Genomic DNA, 15060 nt, shown 5'->3' on the forward strand with positions numbered 1-15060 from the left:
AGGGACCATATCCATTCATTCTATCACCTCACAACTATTATGAGCTAGGCGTATGGCAGGTACTCAGTAGGAAACTTTAAACGAACGGATTCCAACCTTCTGTTTGAGTTCAGCTCTATCAGACACAAATCACCCAGTTTTAAGTATCCACTCCCCCAGACAGGCTATATAAGCCCTAGCCATACCATCTGGATTATGCATGTTTAAAAATAACATTTGTCTAAACATATGCACTCGAGTTTTTACTAGTCCAGCACTCATTCAGTGTTCAGGGAAGGAAAATCCCATCTAAAGTAGCTGATAGGTTTGCTCTTGCTTCTGCACATTGCTTTTTGACTAAGGCTAAACAGGACTTTCCCATGACATGCACAGACCATCCTCTTTCCTGTTCTGAGACAGGGTCCTGCTAAGTTGTCCAGGGTGGCTTTAAACTTGCTGTTCTGCCTATGCCTCTTGCCTGACCTGTTTATGTCCTTATGGCTAAACAGGAGCCAGTCAATGGTCTGTTTTCAATTTTTGGAACAAGGATTCCTTACTTTGGGACTTTTCAATCTTTCTTCACCTCAAACACTTTCCCCCATCATTTTTCTCTTATTTATCATTTGTGTTCAGCTTAAATGGAATCTCTTTTTTCCTTTGGAAGCTCTCTAAATTTCCTAATGTGGTTTTTGTCAATATTTGCATTTATCCACTCATCCACTGTCCCAAAAAGTAGTTTTTCCCTTTGTAAGCATTTAATACTATTATAATACAACACAATTATAATCATGCTAAATATATATGTATTTATATTAGCCTCCTATAAAACTTAAAGTCTTACGAACTAAAACCTTTTTCTTTTTTAACCACTCTATTACTAAGCTCCAATACCTTGTCTACACAAGGTGTTCAATCTTCCCTTCCCCAGAGAGCTTTTAACCCCTTGGCACCTCTCAATCTTCCCTTCCCCAGAGAGCTTTTAACCCCAGTTAGGCACCTCTCAAAGAGCAAGCTGGATGGTGAAAGCAAAGGCTCACTGGTCGGAGAGAGGAAAGGTTAGGGTTGGGTGGGGAAGCAACGGAGGAATAAAGAAAGCACAGCACATTCATTTAGGGAGGTTCCCCTACTCCAGTCCCAACAGCCATTCCAATCTTAAACAAATCACTCAACGATAGTTTATTTATTCCATTACAGAATTAGGCACGCTTCAGATTACAAAACCAAGCTCATTATAATCCTGAAGGATTAGAGTATCTTCAAGAAACCAGTCACAGCTCAACTGAAGTGAACATGGACACAGGGTTGGTGTCTACTGAGGGAAATCATGTTCCTCCAATACACGGAAAGATAATGAGATGCATTTTCTTAGTCACCGAGGAAGGCAGTTTCTTCCTTGATAAGCTGAAACTATTTCTTTTTTGTAGCTCTTTTCCCTTCTCCTTTCCTTGGCTTCCCCTTCCCCCGGAGCTTCTTTAGACGTCTTTGCTCATCCTTAAAGTCCTGATGCTCATCTCTGGATGAAGAAGGGAAAAAAAAAAATCAAAGAGCTATGCTTGTCACACTAGAGAAATACCAATCTAGAACTGTTCTCTTAGGCTGTTGACCGTGGCTTTTCAGGGCACATGGTGAACAGAAAGCATAGAGGACCCAACATACAGACTGGCTAGGTTATAAGAACTCAGGTGTCCGTTTTCCTTTACGGACACAATACTACAAAGGAGTAAACTTCCAGGTAAGACCCAGTAAGCCTAGGCATCTACGAGATACACCACCCAACATTTCCCTATGTTAAGGCTAAATGCCTTGGCTAAGGATCTCAATATTGAAAAACAATGAAAAGACTAAACACTGAGAGGAGTAAATTGTGAGTATAAGTTTTCAGTAGCTGTGCAGAGATCCTGATTGCCCTAGGAATTAGCATCTACCAAACCAGGCCGTTTTCCAGAATGCCCTGAACGGCAAGGGATGCTGTTGGGAAAGTGTCAAACAGATGGGAAGCAGACCAAGACAGGCATTAAAAAAGTCATGGCAGCCAGGTCTAATTATACATGTGGACAGTGTAGAAGGTGAAGACTTCTGCAACTGTTTAAAGTGTCTACATTCTAAGACCACATCCCCAAAGAAAGTGCTAAACATGTAAGCCATGGAGCTCGAGTAAACCTGGCTTTAAAACACAGTTCTAGCAGATACTCGCTCCGTGACTTTGGAGTCAAGACCTGGCTCTCTCTTGCACCTTAGTTTCCTCATCTTTAACAGACTACATTAATAGCTTATGGTTTAAATATATATTATTAATGGATTTAATAAAATGAACTAAATACATAAAAAAGATCCAACAGAGCTGTTTTTTAAAAGATTGGTTTTAAAGAATTTGATATTTTATTCCATAAACGTGGACAATACAAAATAGACTGCATTGGGATAAGCTAGGCATGCCAAATAATTCTTAATATAGCTATAATAATTCATCTTAAACAGACGTCAGATCATTTTGTTGCCCAGGGCAAAAGCCCCTTTCTTTACCACAGCACTCAAAGGCCCTTGTGACCTGCCTCCTGTCTCCCAGTCATTGCCTTAGCCCAAACTGTTCCTGGGTCATTGCAGGCACACTCCAGCCTCAGGAAGCATGGCCTTTGTTCACTCTTGCCTCTGTCCCACAGTTCTTTCCTAGGTCCCACCAGGTTCACTCACTACCCATGAGCCTCAGCCTAAACCTCCATCTCCTCTGTGGGGCTGACCCTGACTGCCCTGTTTAAGGCTGCTCACCACAGGTCCTGTCAGCACTCTGGATCCTGTTTAGCTAGTTTTGCGCCCCCCCACCCCCCCAACCACATTGTCAGAAAACATATACGATGTATTACATCATCCCCCAGTCTTTGTTCTCCATCAGACAGAAAATGCTGCAAAGGCTGCTAGCACGTCATGACTGCTTGTTAACTGAGTGAACCAACTGTTTGGAGTGCTTACACTTCCCTCCCTCTATTGCAGGCCTTTACATCAGACTTTCTTTGTTGAAGTGATATCTACATTCAAACTGACTGACGCTACAGATGGCCATGCACTGAAGACATCACTTACCATTATAACTACTGACTAAACACATACAAATAATTTTGCTTTTCAATGAACAACTGTTAAGTATTTTTTCCATCTTCAAAGATAGTTTTGTCTTGTTCTTCAAATGAACAAAAAGAATAGTATTAAGCAGCATATTAAAACAGTCGAATGTGACTTTGTTATGGGTTATAACTTTGCATGGAATCTGGCTTCTGATGGTTTATTCTGGGCCGTAATAAAATTAGGTTTATTTTCAGAGGCAAGACTAAAGGCACAGGAGAGAGTCCCAAGCAACTGCAGACACTCAGAAGCAGGTCGGACATTATAATCTCTAGTAATATATTAATTTAGATTCTGTTTGTTTTGTTCATCGCTGCTCTTTTAATGTCCATCCTAAGTATGGGCACGTGGAAAGTACTTAAGAATATGTCAGATAAATGAATATACCAACATTTAGCTCTCTGCAATGAGTATGTATCATGCTGTGCTATTAATTTTATATTACAACAAATGCTCCTAATTTAATGGTTAGGTCCAATTAAAGCATGTTATATTTTAAAGATGATATGCAGTTAAACTTTATGAAATATACTGTTTTAATCCTCTTTAAGGAGCATGTATTGGTTTGGAGGTGAAAAAGAGAAGAATGACCGTCTAGGCACTTTACCCTTTTTGCCCTCGACAAAGGTCTTAAGGACTTACTCAAACATACAAAGCACAATATTGGAAGTTATATAATTTATAAATTATCCTTAAAAGTGAAATACAGCTTATTCAAGCCAAATTAATATATCAAAAAAGGCACAAAATAAAATGCCAGAAGCGAGTGGGAGGAATAAGAATGTCAACGAAACTGCCACCGCAGAGAACAGAGGCTCCTACACACCCAGGAAGAGGCAGAGCAGTGGGGGGAGTTGGGGGGGAGGGGAGGGGGCAGGACAAAGAGCCAGCGGCTCAGGCAACCACCGTGCTTGGGTGGGGGTGTTATTCCTCATCATTTTGGCCCATTCACCTGCCCCCTTGAGCTGCCCCCATCCTTTTCGAGCAGTTTTAAATTAAAGAGCAATTAGACATCTCTCTATAGCTCAATACAATTTGATGTCAGTAATGCTTTAGACATAATTCCAATAAGCATATGTTTCTGTTTGTGAATCAAGGCGATTTTTGAATCTCCCCTCCCTCTTACCCTTTAGTTCACCTGGACTCTCATAAGAACCACAAAGCTGTAGGGAGGACAAGCTAAGCGTTTTCCGTGGCTGTTCTATAACTTCCTCTCACAAAACCCTATCTTTCCCCACTTATCACCTGTAAAGGCCAAGAAAACGGAGGGTGCCCATGAGCGCAAAATACGTGTTGTGATTCGGGTACCAGTCGTACGTCTCTTTCTTCTTGGCCAGGGGCTGCTCGCTGAACAGGTTTACCACTTTCATGGACTTTGAGTCAGTAGGCCTGGCCACTTCACCAAAGATACGGGCACTCAGACGGGACATGCGCACTGCATATTCTGAAAGCGACATTTCCCCAGCAGTAAGGAACAGGATTCCTATAGAAAGGGAGATTAGTACGTGAGCGTGAGAAACCCCACGTTTATCTAGTAAACGTTTTAGAAAACGAAAATACAGCAAGCCACCCACGAATTCTTGTGGGCCTTGGGCAGGTTCTGCCCTGGAGTGGAGACAGGTCCACTCTAGAACTATGTCTCTCCCCTGGCCTGCAGTTTTTACATTTTGTGTTCGTGTACTATGTTTCTTTGGCGCATTGCCTTTCTTACAATTTGTAATTTAGTAGGTTATTTACTTGTCAAGTTTACTTCTTTGCAAGCTGGATGAAGGAAGGGTCAGGAAAACAAGTCATTCTGCTATGGCATTGTTATTACACCTTTAGAAAACAACCACCCAAGCAATCTGCAAGGAAATATGCTGACTGCTTGCCATCTAGAGGTGTAATCATGGCAAAGAAGTAATTACGCTGTTGTCTTTATTATCAGTCCTTTGAACACTGTTCTCCTCAAGGGCACCAGATGGCTCTGAGAACTGCTAATGAGTTATGAGGTCATTTGGCCTCTAGGTTACTGGATTGAATTCTGCCTAGCAACTGAAAGCCATGTGGGAAAAACAGACAGTGGCTCTGTAGAAACAAAATTCAACAGCTCAAATAAGGATCATCGGCTCAAAAGATTTGTTATTCCTGAACAAAAGTCACTTAGGAATTACGATACGACTTATCAGCCTTAAAGCAAAGCAGCTCCTTGGTACTTTCTACCGAGGTGCAGATCGATGGAACAGATGTGAGAATGGTAACTAGGGCATTAAAAATTATAGCTAACAGATATTAAAAAGCCCTACACAGTGGACATGTAAAAATCAAGAATGCTTCTGGGGGCGAGAGAGAGGTCAGCAGTGAAGAATGCTTGCTGCTCGTCCGGCCCAGGGCAGCTCACAGCACCCGTGTTGGACTGCTCACAGCTGCCAGTGAGTCCAGCTCCATGGGCTCTGATGCTTTCTTCTGGCCTCTGTGGGAACTGCACATGCAAATGGCATGAATTCACACAGGCATCGAGACACAGACACACACAATAAAAAGTAAAAAAAAAAAAAAAATGCCTGGCAGTGGTGGCGCATGGCTTTAATCCCAGCACTCGGGAGGCAGGGACAGGAGGATCTGAGTCCCAGGACAGCCTGGCCTACAGAGTGAGTTCCAGGACAGCCAGGGCTACACAGAGAAACCTTGTCTGAAAAAACCAAACCAAACCAAACCAAACCAAACCAAACCAAACCAAACCAAACCAAACCAAACCAAACCAAAACAACAACAACAAGAAAACCAACAAACCCCCAAAAAACCCACCCCCCCCCAAAAAAAGAAAGCTTCTGGTAGAATAACTGTAATCTCATTCTAGGTCAGAAATGTGGACAATTGTTGGCAGAATATACCAGTTTATGTTAATTTTTCATGCCAAGGTGAGAATCCTTGCTGGCTGAAAGACTATCTGGGGGATAGTTTGCTTGAGATATGAAGGAGCTAGCTTTTAATCGTAAAAAAAAGGCATAAATCCATCTTGAAAAAAAAAAAAAAAAAGAATGGGAGAACCATACCAAAGCCTCCTCAGGAGAAGGGAGCTAAAGTTCCACACACTACCCTTGCAGAGCAAAATCTGGTTCCATCAGACTAATACTTCAAAAATAGAAATGCCAGGATCGTGGGAGGACACAAGAATGCCAATAAAACGCCACCTGCAGAAGAGGTTCCCACACACCTGCTAAAAGACAAGACTAGGTAGAGGGCACCTGATACATCTCAAAATAGTGCTTGCAAGAAAATAAACTCAGTTTGTTTGATGAAAGTCTTAATGCTATTTCAACATTCAGAAACAGAACAGAGGTTGACCTTAGAGCAACTGTAGAATATCAACGTCAAACCACTATTACTCTGAATGTCAACTACATGATCTTGGGCCAGCAGTGCCACCCAAAGGCTAGCCAGGGGAGAAGATTCACAGTCTCATTCAAACTAATCTGGGCTCCCATAGCTTTCTTTCCTCTTCCCTTTCTACACCCTGCTCTCCAGTTCTTGTTTGACTGTGTGGATGCAGATGGGTTTGGGCTGGTTTTAATCAGAACAAAGTTTTCATTTTTATCAGGGGAAAATCGTCATTACCAGTTTACATCTAAGGAGAACGTAAGTGTCATAATCCTTCCAGAGCCTTTTAGATGTCCAGAAGTCTTCAGAAGCAGCCATGTTTCTATGTATGCTTTCAACAACACCAACACCACAAATAAAAGAAAAACCTCCTCCAAAACCGTTTGGACTTTTTCCAAAAACAAGTTTAAGCCACCTTCTTCCCCATTCGTTTTGGCCTCTTTTGCTCAATTACTAATATAGTATCAGAATAGATTTTCACTGTAATTGCAATAACATTTCCAGAGATACTGTAAAGCAGGTTGGGAACTATCATTTGCTACAATATTTAAAGGAAAATACATCTTGAATTCCCAGTCACTTTAATTCTTAAATAGAGGCTACAGGATGAGACCTGACTTTGTATCCTGGCTCTGTCACTTGATCTATTCTGAACTCTGTCTAAATTTTACTTTCCATTCTTCTGAAAAGATTGCAGGGATACTGTGAGACGTTAAGGAGGGCAGTGGCACTCAGTAAATGGTAACTCACAAAAGGAACAGCCCCAAACCTCTTTGAAAGCTTGGTGTTTGTGTGTTCCACACAGACACTGTTCCTTGGTCGATTCCTTGTCCTGACTTGAGAGAGTGAGTGCAAGGGCACGAGCACACACAGTTACTCCCGCACCTCCCTGAAATGATACCCTGATTTACAAAGCCTGACAGGGGGCAGCCAGAACCTTGGTAACCTGACAGGCAGGAAGGAGAGGAAGAAACTCTAGAAAGCAGCCAAAGCCATCATAGGATGCTAAGGTAATTCCATACTCACTCTGCAGTGTAGCAGACAGGTGGGGTATATAATCAGTAATAAGATCAGATTAGAATCCATGGCAACACAGACCACAAAACCCACGTCTTAAAATGACAGTCTTTATGACAAAGAAAGAGAATAAACCTCTTTCGAACCGAGTCCCTGACTCAGTCCTACTCCCAGCACTGTGGCTTTAGTTTCCTTCCACAGCATGGCCACACATCCCAGTAAATGACAGGGGAAACTGCTTTAAATATATACACTTGCATGCATCTATCTATCTATCTATCTATCTATCTATCTATCTATCTATCTATATCCCCCAAGGGATGTGCTTTTAAAAAAGCTTTAAAAATTGCACTTTATTTTGTGTATGTATGTATGTATGTATGTATGTATGTATGTATGTATGTATATATGTACGTACATGGGCACACATGTGCTACAATACACATGTGGAGGTATGAGGCCACTTAATGGTCCTTTCATCTATGGGTCCCTGATCATTAGAGTTGACTGTAGTGTCTTTATCTATTGAGCCATTTCACTGGTCTGGTAAATTTTAAGTACAAACAACACACAAATAAACCAAGAGGTCAGTTGTGGCCTTGAAACCTGGCACTCCAAAGCACAGGCTAGTGATTCTCTGAGTCTAAGACCAATCTTGTTTTAAGTGGATTTTTAGGCAAGCCACGGCTACATGCTAAGACACTGTCTCAAAACAAAAACACAGGCTAAAAATGACTGCTTTCTGTAACCTGTCCTAAGACTGATACATTGCTACCTCCCTTCCCCCTTCTCTAACATTAAATAAAAAGAAAGGAATAAATAAGGTCGGAGAGATGGCTTAGCAGTCTATGTGCTTGTCACCAAGTCTGCCATCTGAGTGTGAACTCTGGAACTCGCATGGTGGAAGGAGAGTCCCCCAAGGTGTCTTTTGACCTCTGCATGCCTGAGCACACACAAATACAAGTAAAAGAAAATTTTAAAATGTAGGACTTTTCAAGATTTTTTAGCATGCTTTCTTAAAGGACTTCAACTTTATGAAAGATATAGCCTTTTAAAATGACATTAAGTCAAATAATTTACATGTCAATTAGATTTCAATTCACATAAAATTATCCTAGGAGTTACACAACAGTGTAGAAATTAAAAAAAAAAATCAAAGGTTATTTGTGTGTGGGTCTGTGTGATTATGTGCCCAAGGAGGCAAGATGGAGAGGGTCCCCTTAGAGCAGTGGTTCTCAACCTTCCTAATGCTGTGACCCTTCAATACAGTTCCTCATGTCCTAGTGACCCTGTCGACCATAAAATTATTTCACCGCTACTTCATAACTGTAATTCTGCTACTGTTATGAATCGTAATGTAAATATCGTAATGTAAATAGCTGATATGCGACCCACAGGTTGAGAACCGTTGCCCTATACTAGTGGTTGTGAGCTGTCTGACATAGGTACTAGGAACTTGAACAATCTGGGTTCTGTTAACTTACTGAGCCATCTCTCCAGACCCACAAATTAGTTTCTTTGAAATATCATGTTTCTTTAAATGTGAATGAAAGAAAAATACGGGAGAAAATAACTTGAAAATGAGAAGTGAAATCAAGTTACTTAAATATGTCAAGCAAAACACATAAAGTGCACATCTGAGAATTCAGAACTGCCACCCTATGCCCCCCACCTTCGGCATAAAACGGCAAATTTATCTTTTCATGGATCTATTTATTTAGAATGTTTGCAGGTGCACGTGTGTGCGTCAAAGTGTAGGTCAACTATCAACATCAGGCGGCCAGTTGCTCTTCACCTTACTGACGGACATACAAAACTGAGGCCATAGTGCCTACCTAATCACGATCCAAGGATGCACACGAGTTGTTCTGTTCAGAACGAACATTTGAAAATTGGTATCAACTATTTTATTGGGTCACAGGGCATGAATGCCACCGAATAGGTGATAACTTTATTTTGTTCAGCATGAACAACTCATACTCCCCACTGTTTGATCCGATCACTCCTCTGGTAAAGGAAACTGTAGCAGTGTCACTCATTTTCCCAAGCATCATCTAATATGCATTTTAAATAACTAGCAACAAACAATCGTCTGCACTCCCCACACAAAACTGAGTGCTGAGGACGGGCTAAGAGAAAGGAAGCACATTCTTGGTTTGTTCGGTTTCCCACAGGACGCAGGAAAAGCCCCAAGTGTTTGTGGGGTACACGTGGAACCTCCAGGAAGGTCCCTAACTGACTTGTCTAGATCTGGCAATTCCACCAGGATAGGAACCTGGGTCTGCCGGCATCACCGCCACCCTCTGCAGTGACCCCAACACTCAGCAAGCCTTACCTGCTCCTGACCTCGCGTGCGCGCGCCCCCGGAAGGCCCGCCCCCTTGCTTGTTCACAGCTCCAGAGAGCAGGAGAGAGGCGGAAGCTTGGTGGCTAGAGCGGAGTCGGTAGAGAACCCGGAACTACTATTGTTCCCTGGGGGCGGGACCTCGGGTGACACCTAGCGGCTGCGCTCGCTCTGAACCGAGGGCTGCCGCCGGTGATGAAAGCTGGGTATGTGGGTGTGGTTCAAAGAGTGGGGGAGTCTTGGCTTTCCAGGAAGGTTCTGGAGGGACCACACGCTTCATTCTGTTGAGAATAGCCAGAGCTGAGTCTCGTCTCTGAAGCTACTTGCTCTGTGATAATAGAATGAAATGCAGTATTTTTCCTTTGTCCTCACATTTCATTTTTCTTTTTATTAGAGCTTATGCCCTATGTGCTCCAAAGATACTACTTGATGCTAGCTCCGAGTCTTTCTGACTCTGTTAGATTCCTATCAGTCAAGGAGTAGAGCTGTGTTTCTCTCTTTGGGGTACAGGGATGGGACTATTGGGTAGTGGATAAACAGGAGCAGTAGCACTGAGAGAACTGTGTCTTGGAAGACCCCCTCCTCCCCTCAAGTTCAGCGTCTCTGGACAAGCTATTGGAAAATTCTGTCCCCAGCTTTATTCTTTTCTTTTTTTGTGTGTGTGTTGTTTGTCGCGACAGGGTTTCTCTGGGTAGCCCTGGCTGTACTGGAGCAGACTGAGTAGACCAGGCTGACCTCAAACTCAGAGATCCAACTGCCTTTGCTTCCCATATTCTGGGATTAAAGGTGTGGGCCATCACCCCTGGGCCCAAACTTTTATGATAAACTCTCAATTAAAAAAAAAGCAAGATGTCTTAAATGTGGGGCAAGAAAATATCATAACCCATGGACAGTTACGATATAAATCATGGGATCTTGAGCAATCCCCAAAGAAATCAGATATGTGGACCAAGACAGCTGCAGCTTTATCTGTGCAGTTGCTGGTCAGAGTACCTTTACGGTTAACTGACCTTGGGGCTGAAGAAAGGTTGTTCATACCATATCAGAAACTAAGGCACCGGGGTATTTGCCCACGTGTGCGCTAGTGAAGGGTCTGCATCCTGCAAAGACCATGACTTCACTACGGTATCATTTTCACTGTGGTCTTGGCCTCAGTTATAAGCTTTTCTAGAGGATCCTGTGGAGAAATACCCTTAAAAAGTGATCTGATCCACCGTGCTTTGGGAAAGAGAAAGGCTCACCCAACTCTACACTATGGTACCCACTTTATAAATGTAAGAATTTAAAAACAAATTTCAACAGGGAATCTTCTGTGGTATTCCCCTTCTCTTTGGAACAGCTCGTTCCTTGCAATCTCTGCTTGCTTTGTTAGGTAAACTGCTTACACTGTGTGTCTCCTCTGAATTTTTTTCCTTGAAAAGACAAGAGCTGAGAGACTACCTCCCACAAAAGAGGCATGTCTCCTCAGCGGTTATCTAAGCCTCTACTGAGGACAGAAACGCTACCAGTATTTCGCTCCTTGCAAAATCTGCTTTCAGTAGAGCCACCTTTCATGGGGATTACTATACAGCACTTATTGAGTGCTTGGTAGGTCGATTGAGAAACGAGTACTTTATTCAGAGCATTAATCAAGGCCTTACATAAATACACTACGATAGATTTTAGAATTGAGGCAAGTCAGCAGCGAGTTCTCTGTCTAGAGGAGGGTATTCAGTTGACATTGTCTTCGCTTCTATAGAATTTGTGTTTGTCAAGTTCTAATATGTTATCAACCCACATTATGGTATGCAATCTTCTTAACATTTGCACTGAGGCTATTAAAGTCCTATGCATAACTACAGCCACCCATCCCAGTGACAGCAGTGCAGCAGTCCTTGGAGACCTTTCACTCGTGTCTTTTGTTTCTGTAGGTTTGGATTGTTTTTAACCAATGCCCTCCAAGTTTTGTAAACATGAAGACCTTTACTCTAGTTTGCCTCTCTGTTGCTGTGATGAAACACCGATCAAAATCTACTTGGGGATCAAACTTTACTTGGCTTGCAGCTTACAGTCTATCATTCTGAGAGACCAACGCAGGGCCTCGAGGCAGGAACCGAAGCCGAGATCATGGCGGACACTGCTTACTGGCTTGCTCCCATGACTTGCTCAGCCTGCTTTCTTCTACAACCCAGGGCAACTTGCACAGGACTGACACAACCCACAGTGGGCTTGACCCTCCCAAATTAATAATTAGTCAAGAGGATGTCCCATAGACCTGTCAGGCCAAATTGATGGGGGCAATTACTCAATTAAAGTTATGTCTTCCTGGGTGACTCTATGTCAAGTTGATAAAAACGAACCAGCAACAATTCCTTTATGTATTGGCTGTGAGTTTTAAAGCCAAATTTGTAATTGACTCATGGCATGAAGTATTCTAAGTATATATATCCCCTATATATGGATTGATAACATATTAAAACTTGACAAACACAAATTCTATAGGAGCGAAGACAATGTCAACTGAATACCCTCTTGATAGAGAACTCACTGCTGACTTGCCTTAATTCTAAAATCTATTCTAGTGTATTTATGTAAGGCCTTGATTAATGCTCTGAATATAAGTTCTCGTTTCTCAATCGACCTACCAAGCACTCAATAAGTGCTGTATAGTAATCCCCATGAAAGGTGGCTGCTGAAACTATATATGGGGAGCTGGTGCCAAGACATATCATGGACATCATAATCTATGGCCTCTCAGCACATAGATTTGAATATAACACATGCACAGCTTATGGTATCCTTTAAATTATTTCTAGATTAGTAATGATACATACGTAAAAGATATGTGAATAGTTGTTATACTGTAATGGTAAGGGACTAGTGACAAGAGAAAAATGTCTGCCCATATTTACTCCAGATGTATGTTTTCCCCCAAATGCTACTGATCTATGATTAAGTGAATCTGTGGATTGAAACCCACAGACGTGGAGGGTCTGCTGGATTTGTATACTGCTTGTTGGTTCTACTTTTTCTGTCTTTTAATCGATTTGCTGTATTTTAAGAAGTTGGTTTTAATTGTGTGTGTGTGTGTCTGTGTGTGTGTGTGTGTGTGTGTGTGTGTGGTTATGTTCACGTGAGGGCATGTACCAGTGGAAGCCAGAAGAGACCATCATATCCCCTGGGCGTGAAGTTATGGGTGTTTGTGAGCCATCTGACATGGGTGCTGGTAACTGAATTTGGGCCCTGTTCCAGAGCAGTGTTCATAACTGTTGAGCCATTCCTTTGCTGTTATTAGTATATTTTGTGAATATTTATAAATCACATCATATCTTCCTTCTGTCACTTTGTAAAGCTTGGCCTCCCTATGTAGCCTTGGCTTTGCTATGTAGATCCTGTTGGCCTTAGGTCCACAGAGGCCCACCTGTCTCTACCTGCCGAGTGATGCGATGTTTCATCATGCCTGGCAATAAATCTTTCTTAAAACACGGCCAGGTGTATGTCTTAGTTTGTGTTTCATTGCTGTGAAGAGACACCATGACCAAGGCAACTTTTTATAAAGGACAACATTTAAGTGGGCTTGGCTTACAGTTTCAGAGGTTCAGTCCATTATCATCATGGTAAGAAGCATGGTAGCGGTCCAGGCAGACATGGTGCTGGAGAAGAAGCCTATGGTTCTACATCTTGATCCAAAGGCAGACAGGAGAAGATGACTCTTCTGTACTGGGTGGAACTTGAGCATAGGACCTCAAAGCCCTCCACCACAGTAACACACTTCCTCCAATAAGGCCACACCTACTTCAACTAGGCCACACCTCCTAATAGTGCATTCCCTGGGCCTGCCAAGCACATTCAAACCATCACAATGTATTAGTTCTTTTTCTGTTAATAACCCAATGCCACAGATTTGTTATGTTGAAAAGATGTTTATTTTGGCTTCTAGTTCTGTTTGAAACATTTGGTAATAGCTTTCTTTTCAGGGGTATGTGTATAATGTTTGTGTGCACATTCACGTATGTGAGCATGGGTGTATGAGCGCAACTGTGGAGGTCAGGGAACAATCTAAGGTGTTGGCCTTTACCTTTCCCCTTGTCTGGGACAGGGTCACTCTTGTTCACTGCTGAGTACAGCAGGCTAGCTGGCCTGGGCGATTCTCCTTCTCCTCTCTGGTCTCATGTCCTGTCCTGGTGTTAGAGACGGAGCTATTGTGTCCAGCTTTTGTGTGTTTCTGGAGATTCAGATTCAGGCTGTCCAGCTTGCACGGCAAGTGCTTTTCTCACTGAGCTATCCCCCTGTGCCCCTGGCAGTAGCCCTCTTGCTCACAGAATCTTAAGGTGGTGCAGAACAACACATGGCAAGAGACAGGGAGCATGTCTGTATCTTCCTGGTCTCTTATGAAACCTCCGGCATTCATTCATGAGGATTCCAACCCATGGCTTATTTAATACTAATTTCCTCCCAAGGGCCCCATCTCTAAATGCCCTGTTAGATTAATTTTTCATCCTCTTAATATTTTACAGTGAGGATTAAACTTCAACCCATGAACCCTTCAAGGATACTCCCAAGTCATATCCAAACCATAGTACAAGGGGGTGTAGAGAGTGATAGGTGGGCACTGACTGTCATTAAGTAGAATTTGTGGGGGTTATTGTAATTAAACATCACACCCAGTGGCTTACCACAATGAGTTTATTCATCATATTTCTGGAAGTCAGATGTTGGAATTTGCTTTATTGCACTTAAATCAGGACATTGACTATGCCTTGCTCCATTTTAGAACACGTGCTCCTTCAGGGAGAATCAGTTCTTTGACTCTTCTAATATCTATTTAGTGGTCCCTGGCTCTCATTGGTCTGTGGCCACATCACTTCAGTCTTCAAGGTCGGCATCGTCACATATTCCTTTGCTCCCTTTGTGTGATAGATTCCCACCGATCCTGAGAAATACATATGGTTATGCTTATGACCCACCCACTTGGCTAGTTCTGAATAGTCTTCTTATCTCAAGACCCTTAGTTTAACTATACATTTGAAGACACTGTTCCAATATGGAGTAATGCAAATAGGGATTATTTGACCTTTTTTCCTCTTTGTAGACCTTTTATTATGTTTTCATACTTTATTTCTCCAGCTAAGAACTAGAACACTATGTTGAGTAAGAGTGAACAGAGTGGACACTTTTGTCTTGTTCCTGGTTTTAGAGGGAATTTTTAAAGTCTTTCTTCCATTTAGTATAATGTTGGTATACATTTGTCATTCATGTTCTTTA

The 15060-nt window shown here is 42.3% G+C and overlaps 1 protein-coding gene across 3 annotated transcripts; it reads right to left on the reverse strand.

Annotated features, from left to right (window-relative positions):
* Nucleotides 1-1131: 1131 nt before the first annotated feature.
* Mrps33 (mitochondrial ribosomal protein S33) lies at nt 1132-9948 on the reverse strand. 3 transcript variants are annotated; one of them, XR_005503180.2, is made up of 4 exons: nt 9809-9948; nt 4342-4579; nt 3058-3154; nt 1390-1492 (listed from the first exon to the last, which is right to left on the reverse strand). XR_005503180.2 is itself a non-coding variant. In XM_006236305.5 (3 exons), exons 2-3 carry the CDS (start codon nt 4551-4553, stop codon nt 1387-1389), a joined length of 318 nt encoding a protein of 105 aa, XP_006236367.1. In that variant the 5' UTR covers nt 4554-4579; nt 9809-9947; the 3' UTR covers nt 1132-1386. The 3 variants fall into 3 exon arrangements, 2 of the variants coding, with proteins under 2 accessions (XP_006236367.1, NP_001041328.1); XM_006236305.5 differs by lacking the exon at nt 3058-3154 and having other exon boundaries at nt 1132-1492; nt 9809-9947; NM_001047863.1 differs by lacking the exons at nt 3058-3154; nt 9809-9948 and having other exon boundaries at nt 1134-1492; nt 4342-4569.
* Nucleotides 9949-15060: the final 5112 nt, after the last annotated feature.

The sequence above is a fragment of the Rattus norvegicus genome, chromosome 4 (genome assembly GCF_036323735.1).
Source record: "Rattus norvegicus strain BN/NHsdMcwi chromosome 4, GRCr8, whole genome shotgun sequence".
In the NCBI taxonomy this organism is placed as follows: Eukaryota; Metazoa; Chordata; class Mammalia; order Rodentia; family Muridae; genus Rattus; species Rattus norvegicus.

What these genes read in the sequence shown, in the direction of transcription:
- Mrps33 (XM_006236305.5), bottom strand. Translation starts at nt 4,553, where the DNA reads ATGTCGCTTTCAGAATATGCAGTGCGCATGTCCCGTCTGAGTGCCCGT. An exon ending in CGTTTTCTTGGCCTTTACAG is followed by an intron (nt 1,493 to 4,341) that starts GTGATAAGTGGG and finishes TTCTTCATCCAG; the next exon opens with AGATGAGCATCAGGACTTTA.